The sequence below is a fragment of the Malus domestica genome, chromosome 04 (genome assembly GCF_042453785.1).
Source record: "Malus domestica chromosome 04, GDT2T_hap1".
NCBI lineage: Eukaryota > Viridiplantae > Streptophyta > Magnoliopsida > Rosales > Rosaceae > Malus > Malus domestica.
The window spans coordinates 3,690,071-3,711,923 of NC_091664.1; the positions used below are offsets into that span (position 1 = coordinate 3,690,071).

The window sequence follows — 21,853 nt, forward strand, 5'->3', positions numbered from 1 at the left end:
GCATTGCAAAATTGTTTGTTTACTTCTTGAATTGTTCTACGTGATACAAAAAACAGAAGGGCTAAAGAAAAACCCTCCCTTACAGTTTCAGAAAACGCATGAAACTGTAATATGAACGAATAGCGATGTATGGAACCCGAACAATTTCATGTATATAAAGAATCCCATCAGGTGTTGTCAAATATATCAGAGATATCGAATTGAGAAATACAGGTCCTTTCATCCAGCATTCAGGATAGAGCAGAAGGGTAACGATGACAAGTCCAAGCTCCAATAATGTTATCACCTGGTGACTCTATAGTTCTACAAAACCACAGAACGGCTCGGTTCAGTTTTCTTACCTTAGCGCTACTTCGAATTAATAACTCTGAAATATGCAATGACGAAAAGCGTTTTGTATCAAACGAAAAAGAAAAATACCTTAACACTTTGCAATAGTTGCTTGGCAGCTTTGTCATTCTTGAAGTGTGCTCGTACAGGCTGCATACCGACAATAAGAAAGTTTAACCCAGCAGCGGCAAAGAGTAGCCAGGCATTTCTCTTTCTCCCTTCTTTTCTAATTTTCGTTTTTTTACCAGGTAGGCATAATTTACAAAAGAAATATACTTGCAGTTTGAGATTAAAGCAGAAAGAGAGATCCCGATAAGCTCTAGGATCTTTTTTTCATGAGACAGGTCAACTATTTAACGTAAAAGCAGAAATTCTTGAACCTATGAAAGATGGTTCATTTGTTTATTTAAACTAGAGAGCAAGATCAGTTAGGCTCATCAAATATAGATTTATTTCCCCGATCCTAACTGTGTAATGCTAACATTTTGAAAATCCTCTAACAACTAAGTATGGGGTGAAATCGTCACCACTCTCATGGTTAGTCAAATTGGCATCAGGCTGTCAATTCGGGAGAGATAAAAATCTAAGAAACATACGTATAAAAAGTGAACATACCTCCAGTATCTTGTTCAATGCTTTTGATAAAGCTGATTTAAGGTCTGCTGGATGTAGCTCGCCGCTTTCATAATCAGCAGCCAATTCTTCAAAGGTTTTGAAGGTTCTGTATTGGAAGGAAAAGGAAGGGGACCAAAAAGTACAATTAGCCAAGACAACAAGATCAATTTGTTTTTAAATGGAATTCTCGGTAGGATGTAAAGCTGAATTAGCAAAAAATCCTTTAATTAAAATTTTTAACCAATACAGATTTGATCTAAAGTCTATCACTTACTTATTTCCACCATTCTTTTCAGTCCGCTCAACAGAAAACCCATTGAACCAAGGTAGAATGAGATACTTCACATATTCCATACATGGATTCCCATCGACAACATTTGGAGGACAGTAAGCTTTCTTTATCTTCAAATTCACTTCAGCCTAAGAGAGTGATATATGTAAAAAAATTAAACAAATATATAGTGGATTACAATGGAAGATAAACGCCCTAGCTTAAAACTTGAATACATTTGTCTTCCAATCCACATGCAGCTTATACAGATAATTTAACCTTGACCCTCACAGAAATTGAAAATTTAGTTCACCTCTAGTAGGCTAGTAGCAACCCACCTCTTCATCTTCCATTAATATGGAGGACGTCACATCACTTTTAGACATTTTCTCCTGCCCTTGCTGCAAACCAGGTAACATGTCTGCAAATCATCATTTAGAAAAACAAACAAAAACCATGTCACCACTCCCATGTTAAAGGATAAAACATCAGAATTGCAACAGGTGGAATAGGATTTAGAATGTTACGGTGTGACAAGATAATAGGCTTGTTCTTCTTTTTGATGTCATCGCAATACTCTCTTGCAAGCATATTGACTTTACGTTGATCCATTCCCAACTGGCAGATGTCTGCCTGTCAAAGGAAAAATATTTTACAGATCACTCTTATTTCAACATGGATATCTTTTACCTCTTCTTTTCCATATAAACAAAATCCAGCAGTTTTTCTTTTACATGCATCCTGATCAGAAGACGCATCGTCTCAGCAAGATCTAGGCAAATAGTGAGTCTCAGGATTTCCCTTTATGGAGCTCCAGTAAAATGGACTTTTATGAGCCTCGTACTATTTGTAGTGTCACTATTACGCTTTTCATATCCATGTAATTTGATACAATAGGTTCAATAACTGAAGTAGCACAAAGCAAATGCAATGTCCTAAGTGGACCTATCATATACTCCATACATAAAAGTTAGCAGCATTCCTTTAATAATTCATGTCATATTCAGTTTCAACATAATGCTACACGGGAAACAAAACCTACTAACAAAAATTCAACAGTAAAATAGCAAGCTACCTGAAGAAAGAATATATCTGCACACTGCATACAAGGGTAGAGAATTTGGGCTGCCGTTAACTCATCTTGCTCAGTTCGACCCATAATCTGACTACACCTGGAAATATAGAAGAAAAAAAGCATATAAGTACAAGGTCCACGGAGTTAGGCACAATAAGCATCACAATACAGTAGCTACCTAATTATTCTCGGAAGTTTATTTTTCCGAGCTATATCCATCACACGAGGCCAGTACTCATGTGCTCTCGCATTAATTTCCTTTGACGACCACAAAAACTCAACTTTTCCAGTGTCCAAATTCATCCCCGCAGCCCTCCATATCTCAATCATGTAGCGGCCAATTGTCTCTATCTTTTTCAAATCACCCCCCATCTTATTGTTCAACTGCGCAAACCAATCTGCAATCCATATCTTCACTCGGCAGCCAGCAGATGTCAGCTTGTTAACATTAATAGTCTTCATAACTCCCTACACAATAACCCATTCAAACCTCATAAAACAATCAATGCTCAAACAAATATCCGCCGTTAAAATTTGTTACTACAATCTTTCTTTCGAAACACAAAGAAATTCTTCTATAACCCGAATGAACTTACACGAAGAACACACTACAAAGTTCAAATTTAGAACCTTTTCAAATTCACAAATACACAATTCATATCAATTACGTTTTATAATTACACATCTAATGATTCCTAGAAAAACCGATGTAAAACCTGAGCAATGTGCATTCGACCGGAGGGTTCGAACCCGTCGTAGCAGATGGGTTCAGTCTTGTGAGCCAGCAGATTTCGAAGCTCATCCTCCTGAATACACTCCTCCGCCACGCTCCTCACGATCTGGTACTTCTCCTCCAAGCTCAATCTTCAGAAAAATCACAGCCACACAAACACACAATTTCGAAAACAATTCAGATCAACAAGCGAATTTAGAAACGGAAAGGAAAAAATACACTGATCGAAGCTTACGAAGTGGTTGGATTTGATGAACTGGAGGGTTGGTCATCGGCCTGAGGCTCGGATATTGAAAGCGACTGGACTTGGTCGGCCGGCGGGGATTGCTCTGTTGTTTCGGTCGCCATTAGAGAGCTACGAGAGAAAGCAGAGAGTGCGTAGTAGTTTATCTTGGCGGCTAAGTTTTAGGGTTTATCTGTTTTGTTCTTAATTCTTTCACGCGACCTTTTTCAATGGACCCCACCACTATGGAGGGCTGGGATTAAGGATACAAATCCAACGGCTGTGACAGTTTTGAAAGTCGTAAAAACATAAAAACCAGTAACTTGCTAATAAAACTGGGATCAACTTTGTTCGCCCCGTCCGTTAAAAAGAAAAGTGCACCAAAACATTTTCGATTGAGGATCCTGATGCTCCGATCGTTTTTGTCCATCGTATATCGTGTGATCAATTTTTATCAAATATTATTTATATTTAATTTTAAATAAAAATATTTACAATGATTTTTTAACGCACGATATACAATAAACGGATGTGATTGGAGGATCTCCAAGATCCTCATAAAAAGGATCCGAAAAGGATCCTCATTCCCCTTCAATGTGCCCGAAACCGACCATTATGTCATAATACAAATGGTTGAAAAAAAATTCGTCGGTCTAGATGCATGCATGCATTGATTCTCATGGTATCGTAGAGAGGAAAGATGATGAATTTTGATTTCAAACTCAACATGACACCCACTGCCTCGGAGGTATCACTGACTCCGCTTACTCCTCTTGAGAATTCTTAGATTCGAATATTGTGAATGACGAGTTCGATACCAAATAACTTCCTCATCTCTGAACGTAAATACATCGTTACACTAAAAGGGATGATACTAATAACAAAGAAGATAACCATCCTTCAACCGAGGGGCACAAATTTTATGTGAATAAATAAATTTCAAATAATTGGAGCAACCAAATGAAATTTACGAATTCAATTTCAAAAGTGAACAAAGAACAAAAATATGCAGTATGAGATGCAAGTTCCCGGTTGAAGAAACTATACATCTTTCAGAAACCTGAGCCACTGGCAGTTGTAATTGCTTGAGGCATATGGTAATGGTGTTGCCAAAAGATGAATTTGAGAAATCTGCATCATATGATTCATACGTTATGTGGCACCGGAACTCGTAACCCAGCAATCCTGCAGGAGCATGGTGCAATCGTTGCATTGGCACTCGTAGCAGTCAATGATGGTCGGAGGAGGAACCTTTCGTTGCTTTGTGTAGTCGTCGTTGTGAAAAATCAATGAGAACGGGAGCAGTATGCCCAATCTTCCGACATATATGGCATGGTTCGATGCAACAGAAGGCGATTGAGAAGAGTGATTTGCATGTCTACGATAACAACCTGAAGCATAGTGCCCTTTTTCTGAAACAGGAAACTGTGCTTTAGCAGCACCAGAGGTTACCATGAACAGATGCAGGCTTCGCTCTAGGAAATCTTCTGCTAGTGTTGAAATAAAATCTTCATCTGCCACGAACTCTATAACTTGAACCCTGGTGACCGCCATAGAATGATTAGCCTTCTGAAAACTTGGGACCAGCATGAAAGAATGAAGCTTTAGGCATCATAGATTGATTCTTCGCTACCGTAACAGAGCAAGGGGATTTCACACTCTGATCAAGAGTTGCCTCTTTAGAAAGCAACCTAGACCTTTAATCTTTGAGAGAAATTGCACTTTCCTGGCCTCTAAACACATACCTAATAAAAGTGCTGTGTTCGGCTGACACCCTATTAGAGCAAGAATTACATTATCTTCATCAGCAAAATTCACACCAACAACGACAGAAATAAACGATCTCTTGCTTCTGTAATTCTTTGAAGATGCTGAATGATAGATTCGGACCCTTTGCTGACGTTTTTAAATATCTTTTTGCAAATTACTTGTTCAAGTAACAGTTGCAAACCATTATCCGAGATTAATCCACATTTCTGGAGCACTGTCACTGCCTATAACACAGGAAGTTGCAGAAGAAGAGAGTAAAACTGATCAGCTCCATCAGGGTCCTGTCATGCATCTTCCAAATCTGATATGCATCAGTGTCTTCACAAGTTGAATTGATTTCTAACCCAGTAGGAAATTGAGGAGGACATGCTTTGGACCCATCTACAAAATGAATAATCCTGTGACCTAGAAGAAAGGCTGCAAGAGTTCCAGCTGAAAATTCCAATTCAGATAATTGTCGTCATCGGGTTTGACATTCACAGAATTTGTGACATTTTGAATGAGATTTGCAATTACGTATTGCAAAATTGTCAATTGAGAAGCGGTCACCATGATTGCATAGCAAAAAAATGAGAATGCAGAAGAGAAAATCGTCTGAAATCAAGACAAGTAGAGAAACAAAGATCAAGATTCAAGAATGAAAAGGTAATTTGGAAGAATTTGATCTGAGAATAAATAATAAAATAGCACTGTTTGTTGTAATCATCTATGTCAATTTTTTGCACAGTACTCTCTAAATGATCAAAAATAGAGAAGAGGACAAGTAAAGATAAGAAAACAAATACCTCAATAGGCTCAATTGCAAAACACAGAGGTGGAGTGTAATTAGAAGATTTGAAGCAAGACTGCAAAATATAAACTGATTGACATTATCACCATTTCAGTAAAGGAAATAAAAACGTTAACTGAAAGATCGCCACTGAAGGTGAAGAATGATAGGTAACAATGAGTCATATCAGAAAGATCACAAATTTCTATAGGTTAACAATAAACATAGTTACCATTATTTGCAAAATTTTGCCAGTGATCATGAGGCTGATCCCACATATGGTGTCCAGAAGCGATGAATCACCCCGACCCAACCCTCTTCACAAATGAATCCTAGGTTCATGTTGCTCATCTGAGTCATACTCATAAAACAAATTATCTGACTCTTCTTCAGAACTGAATTGGTTATTACCAATACCATCAGCATATGGATCCACATCTATTCCATCACCTTTATTTTTCTTGTACAAACCTTTGCTCCTATCTAGGAACCCTTTTCTCAACAGCTTTGCAAAGTTTTCCCTCAATTCGACCGTAGGGTGTTTTTGCAATAGTTTTTGACGGTCATAGGCTTCCCTTAGAATGACAGTTTGAGTGGCACATTTATTTGAAATGTAGAAAATACCTGGATGGCGCTCAAAAACTTTAGTGAACTTCTGAGGTAGGGCCAAAGGTTTGCGAAGGTTGCTCACATTCTTACGTTCAGTTTTCTTGTTTATAGTTAGATGAAGAAGCTCGTGAAAGACCCCTACAATCCTCTTCTCGGATACATCTGTACGAGGATCTAAATGGGAGGCATCGGAGTACGGAGAGGTATAAGGGAGGGTCTGCCACTCTTTCAACCATTCCATGCATTTCCTCTTCAATCCAAAACCCCTTGTAAATCCAACTGGAAAAGCTAAACAGCCACTTCTTACGTCTTCTTCCTTCTGTTGTCGGGCAGAGTTCCTTTGCAATTGGGAGACAGCAAGGTCCTTATCCCAGGATAAGAGCTTCAAGCCAACACGGTCATCAGGGAGGTGTACAAAAGAGAACAGGTCGCAGTGATATGGAATCACAGAATGAACGTAATCATATGGCAAACCCAGGTCCCATTTCAGTTGGTCAAGGGTTTGTAAGGGAAGGGCCCAAGCCTGGGTGAGCATGAGCAGTTTTCGAAGCCTATTAATGAAATCCATTCGATTCTGCTCAAGAACATTGAGTTCCTCTTGGTGTAGTTGTAGGGCTTCAGGAGTCAAGCCAAAGCATGGGACACGAGCGCCTCCGCCCCAAAAATCATAGGACTCAACAAAAACAGATGGGTACCTCCTAATAAAAGTAGCAAGCTTCAGATCGTGAGGAAGACCGAGTTGTCCCCGATGACAAGTGAGCCGGTATACAGGGAGGCTGCACTGAGGTGAGGAAGAAATAACGGAAACGAGAATGCTGGCAGCCTTGAGATCCCTCTCAGAAGCCACAACAAAATCCAATGCCCTATCTTTCACCCATTTCAACTTCACATTCACAAGACCACGCGTTTGCTGATGGTTAAATTCTTGCAGACATCCACGGAGGAAACCAAACCCGCCTACCTTAACAATCACAAGACACTGGGCCATGACCCTTTCTTGGTAAATATGGACGGGACGAGCAGCGTTCTTGAGTTCTCTACATTTCCCGTTATGCTAGCCTAAAGGGCACGACTGTGTGCTCAACCCAAGACGCGCAACTGCAAAAGGAAAAATCAACACCGGAATAAACAAACGCAACGTTCCAGCAGATTGTCAAACAACGAACATGACATTACTCTTAAACACAACCTGAGCTAGGCATTTTATCGAACATGTTACGAGCGAAAAATCATAAGTATTCAACGTGAAATAAGAGTGGCGGATGTCGACTTCCTCACACCATCCCCCTCCTCCTTTATCGGGCTTGGGACAGACAATGTAAGATCGGAGTTATGTTACGAGCGAAAAATGATAAAACAAAATAAAAAGTTACAGTTTTGTAATTGCAAATGAAAATCTACAGTTTAGCAGCAAGAACACAGGAATGATTAATATATAAAACAAGCAAATAAACAATTGGAAAACGAAATTCAACCAGTTCTGATTACATTAAAGAATGAATAATTAAATTCGATATGTATGGGGAGTGAGTGAATAATTGATAAGGCGATGGCACTGTTGTTTCCTTATCTTTCTCCCTCTTATTCTATAAACGGAAAATACGACGTCCGTGAAACCGAATGAAAATCGATGGCCTGAAATCCCACCTTCTCCGCACCACCGTCCACCACCGTCCCTTGAGAAAATCTCCACCGTGCTCAACGGCTTCCAATAGCTTGCTTCCCCGACTATCTGAACAGGTCCACTGGATTGGTGATGCTTGATGAGTCTGAGATGCTGGAGACGGCGAGGAGAGAGGTATATTCGCTTCTGTTAAGGCTTGCAGGAGGTGGCGTTGGTCTTAGCCGTTGGATCTGGATGAACGGTCCAGATTAAACAAGGGATTTCAGGGCAGACAAAAAGGAGGCGACAGAATCCGGCTCCTTAAATTATCTGCAATTGAGCTGTTAGACGCTATTCATTATTTAAGCCACCAAGCAAAAAGTAATTGTCTTTAATTAATAATAATTATTTTTGTATTACTACCGTTACATTAAATAGTCTTGACAATCGGTAATAAAATATTAGTATTATTTATTTATAATTAATATTATATTATTTACTTTGTATAAATTAATATTATATTATTAATTTATCTTTTTCTTTTGTAAATCTATTCCTATCTCTTGAAACTTCTATCATTTTTTTTTGTTGCACTTTTGACACACAGCAGAGGAGCACACATGAATGCCCTTCTTAATTTTTTCTGCACTTCTGTAGTCCATGGCTTCGTGAAACGGTGTGGTGCATAAAGGTGTCGTGAAGCTAGGTCGCCTGGTTAATTTCAAAACGTGTACTTCGCCCTCTCCTTCACAAACTTGGTCGACAAGTCGGCGATGTACTTCGCCAAACACACCGCCACTTCCTCCTCCATCTGAAACTTCTCCACCTTCTTCTCACACTGGCCCGTCATCTCTGCTTATGTCGATGATGCAGAAATTGGGTTCTTAAAATTCGAGCAAACGGGTTTAATCGAGAGGATATAGATCTTGGTGCCGATCGAATTAAGATTATTCCCAGCACTCGAGATGTATGCGATGGGGACAAAGTTGTTGTGGAGTGAGAGTAAGAGGGAAAGCTTGACACACCCCGTCCCGAAGGAGGGCATGCTGGCCGTCACGTGAGAGTGACGTAACCATTTGCACAGTACGGAAGCTTTAATTATACAATTTATAAGTTGATACACCCGAAGGTGAGTCCTAATCTGATCCATTCTGTCAGAACACCGTCGAATTCCTCGTAGTCACCACACCTTTCTGATTCCTGAACCTGGAGGGGCGCAAAACCAAAATTGAGTGGGTCAGTAAAACAATTCTTTTCCAAATCCAAACATTTCTCAAAACGTTGTAACCCCTCTCCGTAAAACTTGTATACTTTCCCAGAAATGTAAAATATAAATATACATATATATTCTCAAAACTTTATTTTTACTATCTCAACATTTTTCTTTATCAATCATGCCATGCCATGTCTAATTCAACAGTTAAGTATGGATGCATCAATAATAATCATATCAGGTGCAAGAAAGTAATCAACCGGAGGCCCTCTAATAGCCCTGTACGGTTGAACCTAGAGCTCAAAATCTATCACTCTCACTCTGCCGGAGTCACCAACTGTGACCTGTACGGCCTATTGCCGGAGTCACTAGCTGTAACTTGTACGGCCTTCTGCACATAAGTCGGAACCACCTAATGTAGTCTGTACGACTTAATGGTTAATATTACGCTCTAGTGCTTTCTCATCAATCATCTGTGCACATAATCTAAGGTCACCCACCAGTCGAAATCTCACTAACACTCTACGACTGGCCCGTCGCACCCACTCCGCGTGGACTGTGCGACCAGCATCTACTTAGATCCAAGGCGAGCGTGCGATGCGGTGAATACTATAAGCACTAAACCATGGTGCAGGATTTGAGCTCAATATATATCAACATCATCATAACAGTATTTAAATACTCACCTGATACTCACCTGTGCGTCCGCCGCACCAATTCATACATATGCATCATATATCAATTCATATTATTTCATGCATGGCAATTCGATTCACGTTTTTCATATAATTCTATATAATTTTCACATACTTCTATGCATGGCATTTCAACTAATATATCTCATATACTTTTATACATTTTCATTTAAAGCATAATTTCATGCATTTTCAAATTCTGGGAAAACGGCAAGTATATATGTATACGGAAAACAAAACTGCCCACTCACTGAATACATCGACGTGTCGAAGGTCCCTGAGCCTCCCTTAGCCATGCCCAACGTCCGTATAATCCTTGCCTATACGAGAAGTAACCAAATTGACGTTATTTAACGCATAATCCCACTCTTAGCTAATAACTCCTCATATATTGCTCAATTTGGGTATATGAATATACCACCGTGACCTACACGACGTCACGAACCCGTACATATTTTTAGAAATAATTTTGGACCATGCACGCGCCCCCACGCGCCGGCGAGGCCACGGGTCTACGCGCGGCCCACGCGCAGTAACCCTAACGGAAATCTTAACGGCGTCAGGAATATTCTGTTAACTTCTAACGGTAACCGTTAAAACTGACTAACGGCGTCAGAATATTCCGTCAAACTTGACGGAATATTCCTTCACCTTCAACCTTCAGCTCCGGCGACCATCGCCGGCGCCGGAAACTGGGTAAACCTGCAACTTGAGTTTTCTCAGCCATTTCTTCACCATTTTCACTCAAATTTCTTCCTACATGCTCTAAATTAAGAGCGGAAGAAGTCCTTACCTTCAAAAACTTGTAAAAACGCCTGAAATTCGAAAGGGTAAATTCTCAAAAACCGGCCTTCATGGAACTCGTGATCCCGACGTCCATTTTGTTCAAACTAGGCACTCCGAGCCTCCTCGTGACCTCCTTAAGCTCACGGTGAGCTTGTTTTAGCCTAAAACGTAGTCATTTAGAAGATCATGAACAGTGCCATTTCACGAGGCTTTAAAAACTAGGGTTTTTCGAAATGAAACTCACCTGAATTTGGTATCCCCGTGTTCGTGAAGTCCTCAGGATCACGATGGTAGTCTTAACTTGGACGTTCGTGGAGGTTTGATTGAGGTTGTGTGTGAGTCCGTATGTTCGAGAGTAAGAGAGAGAGAGAGTTTTCTGAGATGAAAGAAGAAAAAGAGAGAGAAGGAGTTACGGGTTTTAGGGAGGGAAATAAGGAATGGGGATCCCACGTGGCCCCTTCTCAGTCCTTAACTAAAATTAATACAATAAATGTAAACCTAATTCTAAGTTCTTATCCCACAAGATATTTTAATTAACCAAAAGTTATGAACTTAGATTAAAACCAACTTCACACTTACGCACCTTGTCACGTTTAAGGTTATTTTCGTACTTTCACGTCCTCGGAATTTATAATTCCGGGACGGGCTGTGACAAAGCTAGGTCAACAGGAATATATGGCGGCAAAAAATGCAGAGGAGATGATGGTTGACGTCGCCCAGATGTCAGCCTTGTGTCACGTAGCCTTCAGGCTCTCAGGCTGGCAACTCCTGTGGGGCCTCTCCTTCAAGCCCGCTCAGGCTCCATTGCCAGTACACGTTGGACCTCCCCATTCGGGCTCTCTGGCCCTGTTTGAGAGCCAGTCCATCGGACAATAGCCCACGGTGGAACTGCTCTTAAAATAACTCGGATCCTCGCCAAATCCTATTTGTGAGGATCTGGGGGATCCGTGAATTGTGTTCGTTCATCGTACATAGTACGGTCAAAAATCATTTTCAATATTTTTAATTAAAAATACACATAAACAGTATTTGACAAAAAATAACCGCACGATGTTCGATGAACGGACACGATTCACATATCCTCAAAATCCTCACCAAAAGGATTCGAATATGATTATGTTGGCTGTTAAAAATCCACAAACGCTATAACAGTAAAGACCACACTAGCATTTTCCAAGGAATTGTCGATTCCTATGTGACGTTGATAGTGATGTAATCATTTATTATAATTAATGTTGAGTTGATCGGTGCAATTATACTACCTCTTTCTTATTTTCATCAAGGAAGGTGAACGGGTGTCAATTTAATAATGAATTAAATGTCCTTTATTAATTTAGTTGTTTATTTTATAATGTAACAAATTAATAGTTTAATTTGACATATTGGTTAGATAACAAAACTTAAAAAAAATTGGTTGCCTACTAGAAGGACAATAAGGTCAAAGGACTATATTTTAGCCTTCAAGCTGAAGTAAATTTTCTCTAATGTATATTTAGTTTTAAATCTGAATAAGAGCCATTACAAATTTTCTTCAACAATATCTAACAACTTTTGTTCAGATGTATAACTTAAATATGCACTAAAAAACTAACATCTCCATAAGCATATGTGAATCACGAGCAACACTCAACCATCCAACATAGGCATGACAATTTATTGCACGACCCATTAACTCGACACGAAGCAATACAAAAATAGCAAGCTTCACGTTAACTTGTTAACGAGTCTGGTCGTTATCGGGTTACCTGCTAAGAACCTAATAAGATATTGTTTGCCAAATCTAAACATTAGACATGACAATTTATAGCATGGCTAGTTAACCTGATACAAAACGATATGACCTGTTAATGAATCAGGTTGTTATTGAGTCACATGTTAAGAATTTGTTAAGATAAGGAGTTTAACACAACACGACCCATTAACATAACAGACATGACACGAAAACGATACAAACATCACAACACGACCTATTTGCCCGACCTAAATTATTGTAATAGTTTCAAACTCTTCTCACTCTCCTTAATAATTACAAATTTAACATCAATAAAAAAAATAACCTGTAAGCACATCTATAATGTCAAGCTTTCACTAAAGCGGACAATATCGTGCTACAGTGAAATCGAGCCTGAGATATGGTAGGGCCCGGGCGGGGAATGTGGGTTTAGCCTCACAACGAGCTAACAATAATGTGATTCAAATTCGTCGCGAATTTGACCTAAGACCTCTTAGGCGATCTCCAACGAAGGTGTTATGTTTAGCCTATGTCCAGATTCTAGCCCTACAAGAAATTATTTTTTAATGAATAGTATTAAGCCATGTTTCTATATCATTTCCAAGGTTATTTTTTAGTCCCCTCAATAATTTATTAATTTAAGTTTGTTCTTTAATGTCACATCCCTGCCCGGGCCCCACCATTCTCAGGCTCGACTTCACTGTAGCACGATATTGTCTGCTTTAGGCCCCGACCACGCCCTCACGGTTTTGTTTATAGGAACTCACACGAGAACTTCCCAGTGAGTCAACCATCCTAGGAATGCTCTAGCACGAACTCGCTTAACTTCGGAGTTCCGATGGAACCTGAAGCCAGTGAGCTCCCAAAAGACCTCGTGCTAGGTAGAGATGAGAATATACATATAAGACTTACAAGATTCATTCACCTAGGCGATGTGGGATGTTACATTTAATTTTATTGCTTAATTGAATTAAACTACCATATTAAAATAAGGTTTACAAATATACTTTGAGTGTCATTTGTTGCTAAATGAATAAGTATCGAGACATATTTTAAGTACCACTTGAAGACGTGTGGCCATTTCAAAATTATTGAATAAATTAAAGGAAAAATTATTGGAAGAGATAAGAGAAGGGTGTGTATGAAAAGAGTGTCTAAGGTGAATAGAATGTGAATAATTGAATAAAATGAGGTAAGATAGTATGTAATGGTGAAAATGATGTGAGAAATTGTGTATAAATGTCTTAGGTATTTATAGAAAAAAAATTAGAATTTTTAAATTTCGTCATAAAAAAAAATCCAGCTGGACCCAACTGAAAATGCGGGTTGGCTGGCTAAAGATGGCCAACCCGTTGGCCATATGGCTGTATTTTGGCCCTGTGAGTTCCAAGATTTTTTGACCCAGACCTCTATTAGAGATGAATTTTGTGTCAAAAAGAACTATCCTTTGAACTATGGCCCTATGGCCAACCCGATTGGAGATGCCCCCTCCCCCTCCGCCCCCCTAATGGTGTAGCCACACCAAAGGCTACGATGGGCTATAGCCCAGGAGAGTTTGTGGCATATGTATATATATTTTAGTGCATAGTCTAATATAATAAATGAACAAAAAATTGCAAGAAGAATTATTTTTTAATGAAATTAGCTCGGCGAGTATTTAGCACAACTAGAAATATAAAACTTATCATGGAAATTGTGATGCCATTTTGTTCAAGATTATTCTGCTTTGATTCAGTAGGCTTTATATTAGTTTCAATCAATTTTTTTAAGATTGCCTTTACATCTACTCTCGTTGTTTTGATTTGTGTTAGTTGTGTGATTGTAATTGAGATGTCAAGTTTTTTTACCTTCTTCTTGTGTTTGAATCTAAATATATGTAAATTTGATGATTCATTGTAATTTTTAAGTTTTGCAAATGCAAAGCTTGTTGAGTTCATGCCAAGTAAATTTTAAGTATACAAATACAGAAGTTAAACTTAAATTTTTGCATACAATATGTATGTAGCAAAAAAAATATATCATTTGATTTTAGGATACTTTTTTCTGAAAATATAATTTTAGCCCCTGAAACTCAAGTTTCTTTACATAAAACCCGACATAGTCTTTTTATCTGAATAAAACCCAATGACTAGGTTCCACATAAGCAAATTCATTAATTTTGTTTGCCTTTACACATTTTACATTTTACAGATGCCTAAAATACCCCTAAAAACAGTTTTAATGTAAACATTTAATTCTATGCAGATTTGAAAGGAGAGATTAATGGAAAAAATGCATTAATATTTAAAATAATAATATGTCATAACAAATTGTATGATAAGGCAAAAAAGAACTAATAATGTTATACTTTCCTTAAGATTTCGTAATTGTTTTTCAAATTTTCATAAAATTAGACAATTTTAATTTAATCTTGTCATTTTCTTACCAAATGAAAATATGAAAGAGCACTATAAAATAATTTAGCTATATTTAAAAAGTATAGGTAAATTATTTGGACATGTGTATTAGTAATAAATTTGCCCTATATATGTAATGATACATGCAAAATAATTTACTTATAAAACAAAAAATGTTATTTGATTTCAAAATAAATTTATCTATATTTTGTATAATAATATAGGTAAATTATTGCACACATATATATTAGTAGTAAAATGTACCCAATATATATAATAATGCATGAAAATAATTCACCTACAAATAAAGGAAATTTGATTAAAAAATAATATATATACTACTTTTTGTTTATAAATTTCAATTTCTTTTTTTTATATTACAAACATAATGTACCTACAATATCATTTACCTATTGTTTAATCTTATAAGAAAATAATGTAGCTACTGTTTTTTTTTTTTTTTTATTCGAATATCTACTGTTTTATTTTAATAGAGATAATTTGTCTTGGTTTAATTTTTACGAAATAATTTAGGCACTGTTTAACTTTACCAAAATAATGGAACTACTATTTTAATTTACCTACAAAATAAATGCTATTTGATTCAAAATTAATTTACTTATATTTTACATATAAATATAGATAAATTATTGGGAACTTTAACGAAAAGCACCCGGTACTGTTCACTTTAACGAAAAACCACATTTTTACACTAAAAAGTCAATCCTGGTACTATTCACTTTACCCTTTATTTTGTCCTTATCATTAAAACTCAAAGTTTTCAAGCCCTTTTCATTAGTTTTCACACTAAAAAGTCAATCCTGGTACTATTCACTTTACCCTTTATTTTGTCTTTATCATTAAAACTCAAAGTTTTCAAGCCCTTTTCATTAGTTTTCCTTAAATTATTTTTAACAAGGATATATGATAACAAACAAAAAATGCCTAATGTATGTAATAATCTAGGTAAAATAATTTACCTACAACATAAAAGAATATTAATTGGTTCTTTGTTGTTTTTATCAAACAATATTATTATTTGATGCAAAATAACTGATTGTAGAAAGGATATTTTTTTTCCATATGAAAAATGTGCCCATAATTGTTTATGAAGATGGCTAAAGTAATATATATATATATATATATATATATATATTCCTAATATTTACCATACAAGAAAGGTGAAATTTTCCATATGGGTTAATTACTAATCATAATTAGGGTGAGTAATAATATTTATTGACATAATTAGGGTTTTGTGGCATAAGTTGTAAATATGTGATAATAATTGGTTATATATTTGTCTACATGGCACTCTATTTGAAATTTGGGTTTTATTTAGATATTTAATATTAGGTGGGTTTTTGTTTGGAAAATAAGAGTTTTAAGGATCTTTTTCTAAAGAACCCTAATTTTTTTAGCTAGCCCACCCAAAAGAAAAATTCTGGCACCACCATTGCTCCCCACACCTTGATTGGCTTTGGTGGTTGATTTAGGGAATTTACTTTAATTTTATTTAATGTAATGTAAACAAAAAAAAAAAAAAAACAAAACAAAACAAAGGGATTACGATAAAAAAAGATATAAAATAAGACGAGAATTGTTGTTTGGCGGTTTGGTTCGAAGAAGAAGAAGCCGAGAAGGTGTCTTCTTTTTGTTGAACAACTTTTAGTTTTTTTGTATAGGTTTTAATGATTTATCTATGTGGCAAATATTAAATAGATTTGTGGATTCACATATGTGCCACATAAGCATATTAACAGAAATATAATGAAATTTTAATGAAATGATTATATTGATTCGTGACATTCATATTCAGGAAATACATTAATTGATTTTTATTTTCAAAGATCACACTGATGGTATGGTCAATTTGAGAAACTAGTTGTGATAAAAATCCTTCATTTTATTGATATCATGTTAATATCATAGAGCAAAAGCTAATGCTAAATGATGACATTTTTATTTAATTTTTATGTTAAATGGAGAAAAATTATGCCAAATTAATTATTCATCGCCCATTACACCAAAAAATTCTCCACCCATCCCTCCTCCACCAATTTTAAATGGAGACAGAAACGCTTAAAAAAGAAGGAAACAGAGTAGAAATGCCAATAATTGACAGACAAAGAAAAAAAAAAATGGCAAAATTGTCAATGCCGTATTAAAGAGGACCATCCCAATTGCTGAAAGGCGTTGGCATGCGTTTGTTGAAATTCACCAACTGGGTCTCTCTCTTCTTTCTGGGTTTTGCTTTCTTCTGCTACTTTTACACTTCTCAATTCTCTTCTCCTCGAATTATGGCTGAAGAAAGTTCCAAATCTGTTTACGACTTCACTGTCAAGGTACTGGGTTTTCATTCTTTTCTGTTTCATTCTCATATGTTATGTTTGGTTGCTGAGAAAATCTGGGGAGAAACTAATGGAAATTAAAGATATGAGCTTTTTGTATATTAAGTTTAATTGTTTGCAAAGCAACATAGTAGTGAATCCATTCAGTTGGACTATGGAGCCGTAGTTCTGGCATCTTGCTTTTGAGGTGGTTCTTCTCTGTTTGTGAATAGTTTCATCCTTCTATTTGCTTTTGATTTTCTGTGTGGTCACGTTAACTTTAGTATCATAACAACGACAATAACAACCAAGCTTTGTCCCACTAAATAGGGTCGGCTCTGAATCCTAGAACGCCACTGCGTTTGGTTTTGCACTATATCTTCCGATAGCCCCAAATACTTCATATCTTTTCCTCTTAGTATCAATTTTTTTTCTCTTCACATTTCGATTTTTGAATTATGATTTTTTTTGGATATTTTGAATTTTTTTCGGATTTTTGTTGTTACAGATATGAAATTAAATATATTGAAGTTTTATGAGAGAAAAAGAACAAAAGCATAGGCCGTTCCGGCCAGATCAATTGCTTTGTGATGCTTCTTCTGGAGTTTTAGGAGACAGCTACAAATTTCTGTAGTTATAACTTATATCTTATATTGCATTATGTTTGATGAAATGACTTTGGAATTTCAGATTCAATACTGATTGAGTACATTCAAATTGTAGACTGTTCTATTTGACAACTTGATCTGAAATATATTTGTTTATGCATTGAATTCGGTTGCAGGATATTCATGGTAACGACGTAAATCTGAGTGAATACAGTGGGAAGGTTCTTCTGATTGTGAATGTTGCTTCAAAATGGTAACTAACTTGATCTCTTCTGTGAATGATTTCTTGACATTTTTTGTATCCCTATTCCATGTTAATCGTGACACCCTGCATTCGTGTGCTTCTTTGCATATTTGGAAATTCATGATACAAATCTTGTGGTAATAAATCTCTATCGACCTTTTCCGTGGAGCGTTGTTTTTAAACATAATTTATGGGGAATTAAGGAGGGCTTTAAAGAATTTTTCTTTGTAGTTTTAATATCTGCTGGTGCTCTTAAGAGAGAGATTTAACATTTGGAAATAGACGTTTGAGATAATATGTATGCTTCAAAGTTGGAACAAAAAAGAAATACCGCTTTATAAAGAACATTTTTGTAGTTGTATACTATAATTACTTAATTAGGTATGATCCTCTCATTAAGAATATTTTTCTTTTTGGAATATTAAGTCTTTATTAAGTATGATTTCTCCTAGTTTAAATACAGGTTCAGCTTTCATGTTATGCATATATGTTCCTTAAATGTCCGACTCCTTATGAACGAATACATGGTTCTTACCTTCGAATTGAATTTTACGGAGATTATATATGAAAAAAATGCGGACTACACATACATTATCATGATGTGGAAAGTTAAATTAGATTGTTTCTCTTACTTTCAGATGATCTGTAAAATGGTCTAAATTGTATTGTATTTAGGATAACGCATTTTATCACAGATGCATTAATTTGTCCTTTTCATATTGTATGTAACATAGGTCTTGTTTGATAATCTCAACAAATGTTTCCTTGTTCTTTTCGTAACTTTCGTTTTATTTTCTTTTGTTATGATGTAATATTTTAGTGATATTTCTACTTGAATTGTAATTGACAGATTGAAAGCCATGGACTTTAGTTAGCATAAAATATATAAAAAATCTGAATCTAAAAATTCCTTTTGAAAATTGTAGTTATTGTCTTCCTGTTTGATACCAGGAAGTTTGTCACGAAATCTTAGTTGTGTTCACTAGTTGGTAAAATTTCATCAGATTGTTTAAAGAAAAAAAAAAAATTGTACTGTGTAGCAAGCAATAGATCCCCTAAATGGAAAAGAATTTTATCTGGTACTACGGTGTCCATCCTTCAAGATTCAAAGGCAAGACTAATTATTTAATCTCCTTTTTCTATGATCTTGATAAACACATCTTTCTTCAGAGCATTTCACTGGTAACTGTACACGTTTTCTATGCTCAGATGAACTTTTAGATGATGAATTTTCTAGTGAATCATGTTGTTCTAAGCTGAATTAAGTGTTCGACATGCATTTCACCTTTGTAACCTCCGTTGTCCTTCGTGGCTCACTCTTTTATTAATTTTGCAGTGGTTTAACACAATCCAACTACAAGGAATTAAGTGTTTTGTATGAAAAGTACAAAAACAAAGGTATGTGAACCTTTGCAGAGCAATGCCAAAAATTTGTTGATTCATGTGTTTCATACTTATCCATGGGGGTTTTACTTTTCAATTTCTGGCAGGTTTTGAGATTTTGGCGTTTCCTTGCAACCAGTTTGGAGGACAAGAGCCGGGAAACAATGAGGAGATTCAAGAAGTTGCATGCACTAGATTTAAAGCTGAATTTCCAATCTTTGACAAGGTATCCTTATATTGGAGAAAATAAATAAACAATAAGTATGTCAGCAATCGTATGCAAAATTCTAAATAGAAATCTTTTGTTTGTTCTTGGTGCTATATGGTTGTTGGTAGATATTCTCAACGAGTATCTCCACACAAGTGCACAGAGATTATGTGCTCTTCAAATTTCATACATCAAATAAAATGCAGAGAACTGGTTCTACGGTTTTACTTAAATAATTTTTTGATTGATGGCTTTTCTAATATTTAACGACTACTACACATATAAAGTGACTAGATTAACTAATTCATGCACAACTAATTTAGTTTACTTGTGGTCATTGTAGATTGAGGTGAATGGGAAGAACGAGGCACCCCTTTACAAATTCTTAAAGGTACAGAAAGGTGGGATCTTTGGGAGTGGCATCAAATGGAACTTTACGAAGTTTCTGGTTAACAAAGAAGGGAAGGTTGTGGAGAGATATGCTCCTGTGACATCACCTCTTAAAATTGAGGTCAGAGTGGTTTTTGTGATTATCTGTTTGTTTGCTTTGGCGATAATGAAGACAACAGCTGCTGATTTATTTATCTTTGCTCTGTGCAGAAAGACATCCAGAATTTGTTGGAATCTTCTTGAGTATCAAGGTCTGTATGTTTCTTTGAGAAATGATACACATTACAGTCGGTTGCATTGGTGTTTGACTTTACATTTTTATTAAAAAAACATTCGTTTTGGTAAATGACATTTAAATCCCGAATGCCGGGACCAGTTCTGCATGTCATTGCTTCATGCTATACCTCCTTTTATTATGATAGAATGGTTTAGATCATTTTAAATGTAGGATAATTTTTCGGGTCTTCGGTGGTGTTTTCACATGCTGACCATAAGGGACCTTAGAGTTGAACAATGATACTAGTTTGTGCTCTGTTAAGTTATTCCCTTTTAGGTATTTACCCTTTTGACCTACATGTTCTGCAAGGGAATCGAGCCGGCTGCAGAATTGGAGTTTATCTAGTCTATTAGAGATCTGGGTTTTCTTGATACGTTCTTGTTTGATCTTCTTTAGATGAACAAGCACAATAACAGTTTGGTTTCTTTTTCCTGAATATGAAATATAAGGTGACATTTACGTCAGAGTTTCATCCAAGGTTATGAAAGTCCGAATGACAATATGATCCCTTCCACCATGTTGCTAATCTTCGCAGATGGTGCTATACCGCAATGACGGGAGGCAATAATGCCTATGCACCCTGGTGTGGGTCCTCCTCCCCTTTAACATTTAACAATTTAACTTGCTAACGCTATCTTTTGTCAAAAAAAAAAAAAAAGAAAAAAAGAAAAAAAACCATGTTGGTAATCTTCTCTTTCATCTTTAGCAAGTATTACCTCATTATTATAACTCTCACAAGAACATCTCGTGTGTGAATATGTATTTCACACTGTTAAAAACCAAGCGTAGGAGTGGTCCATGGTTGGATGAATTTTTGGGGAAAATTGAGGTGAAGTACCAATTTGGATAGTTGTTTGAACAAAATAGTTGTTCGCTTTTTCTTTTGCTTGAGCGACCTGGTTCTAAACACTAATTAGATAACGAACATTTTGGATTAGATCACAACTTTCATTTTATATGTACGTTGTTTGCCATGCTTTTGTTCCTAAAACATGTTTTGACATATCAGCTAGTATAAAATTCTAAATATCAAAAGTTTCGTATTGTAAACGAAAGACGTTTAGCATTTAGTATTTAGAAACTTGTGTTGTTCTGACTCTTACCATTTTCGCTGTGATATTTGCAGGACAGCAGGAAGTGTCTGGTTTGGCCTCACCGGAAATAAAAACGTGTTTGCAGATGAAGAAAATGATCAAAGCATAACGATGGATGTGTAAAGTTTGATTAGACTCCAAACGACCTATAATTTTTTACCTTTGTTCTTATTGTTATGAATGAGTAGATGAATACTTGTTCAAGGTTGCGCGTGTGGTACGAGGGGAAGCCTATTCGAACCTGTATCTGTACTATATGAACATCGATATTCTATCATCAATAATAAAAAACAGCCTATTGTTTGCATAAATTTTCTTGTCTAAGGGGACTTTTCCGGTTCAAAGACATTCCTTGCTGCTGCACCTTAGCTTAACTATATCTTGAAAAAACTTTGCACATCCATGAACAGGCAAAACGTGGAAGCATAGAATGTTGAGAAAGCTTATCATACCAATCGACGTTTAACTTGGCTTTTGATTAAAATGGGAACCAAACCAG

The 21,853-nt window shown here is 36.3% G+C and overlaps 3 protein-coding genes across 9 annotated transcripts; 1 reads left to right on the top strand and 2 right to left on the bottom strand.

Moving 5' to 3' along the window:
• LOC103443586 (tyrosine--tRNA ligase 1, cytoplasmic) lies at nt 1-3,435 on the bottom strand. Its single transcript, XM_008382458.4, has 10 exons — nt 3,260-3,435; nt 3,008-3,155; nt 2,470-2,759; nt 2,292-2,388; nt 1,744-1,849; nt 1,555-1,637; nt 1,220-1,365; nt 946-1,051; nt 421-480; nt 1-303 (listed from the first exon to the last, which is right to left on the bottom strand). The coding sequence occupies exons 1-10, from the start codon at nt 3,370-3,372 to the stop codon at nt 283-285; spliced, it is 1,170 nt and encodes a 389-aa protein (XP_008380680.1). The 5' UTR covers nt 3,373-3,435; the 3' UTR covers nt 1-282.
• Nucleotides 3,436-4,165: 730 nt separating this feature from the next.
• Nucleotides 4,166-8,332, bottom strand: LOC103443588 (protein WHAT'S THIS FACTOR 9, mitochondrial). 7 transcript variants are annotated; one of them, XM_070820423.1, is made up of 4 exons: nt 8,043-8,332; nt 6,019-7,493; nt 5,803-5,862; nt 4,166-5,611 (listed from the first exon to the last, which is right to left on the bottom strand). In XM_070820423.1, the coding sequence occupies exon 2, from the start codon at nt 7,381-7,383 to the stop codon at nt 6,106-6,108; it is 1,278 nt and encodes a 425-aa protein (XP_070676524.1). In that variant the 5' UTR covers nt 7,384-7,493; nt 8,043-8,332; the 3' UTR covers nt 4,166-5,611; nt 5,803-5,862; nt 6,019-6,105. The 7 variants fall into 7 exon arrangements, with proteins under 7 accessions (XP_070676524.1, XP_028956709.2, XP_070676525.1 ...); XM_029100876.2 differs by having other exon boundaries at nt 7,585-8,238; XM_070820424.1 differs by having other exon boundaries at nt 4,166-5,449; nt 8,043-8,184.
• Nucleotides 8,333-16,885: 8,553 nt separating this feature from the next.
• LOC103443583 (probable phospholipid hydroperoxide glutathione peroxidase) lies at nt 16,886-21,665 on the top strand. The gene is made up of 7 exons (XM_070819895.1): nt 16,886-17,165; nt 17,935-18,011; nt 19,339-19,400; nt 19,493-19,611; nt 19,937-20,104; nt 20,194-20,234; nt 21,387-21,665. Exons 1-6 carry the CDS (start codon nt 17,022-17,024, stop codon nt 20,224-20,226), a joined length of 603 nt encoding a protein of 200 aa, XP_070675996.1. The 5' UTR covers nt 16,886-17,021; the 3' UTR covers nt 20,227-20,234; nt 21,387-21,665.
• The last annotated feature ends 188 nt before the right edge of the window (nt 21,666-21,853 follow it).

Bases quoted from the DNA above. Each gene is read 5' to 3' on its own strand.
- LOC103443586 (XM_008382458.4), bottom strand. From the start codon at position 3,372: ATGGCGACCGAAACAACAGAGCAATCCCCGCCGGCCGACCAAGTCCAG. The intron at 1,052-1,219 runs GTAAGTGATAGA...CTTCCAATACAG, and splicing joins GAAAAGAATGGTGGAAATAA to AACCTTCAAAACCTTTGAAG. The intron at 481-945 runs GTATGTTCACTT...GTCGGTATGCAG, and splicing joins CATTGAACAAGATACTGGAG to CCTGTACGAGCACACTTCAA.
- LOC103443588 (XM_070820423.1), bottom strand. From the start codon at position 7,383: ATGGCCCAGTGTCTTGTGATTGTTAAGGTAGGCGGGTTTGGTTTCCTC.
- LOC103443583 (XM_070819895.1), top strand. From the start codon at position 17,022: ATGCGTTTGTTGAAATTCACCAACTGGGTCTCTCTCTTCTTTCTGGGT. The intron at 18,012-19,338 runs GTAACTAACTTG...TTAATTTTGCAG, and splicing joins GTGAATGTTGCTTCAAAATG to TGGTTTAACACAATCCAACT. The intron at 20,105-20,193 runs GTCAGAGTGGTT...TGCTCTGTGCAG, and splicing joins CATCACCTCTTAAAATTGAG to AAAGACATCCAGAATTTGTT.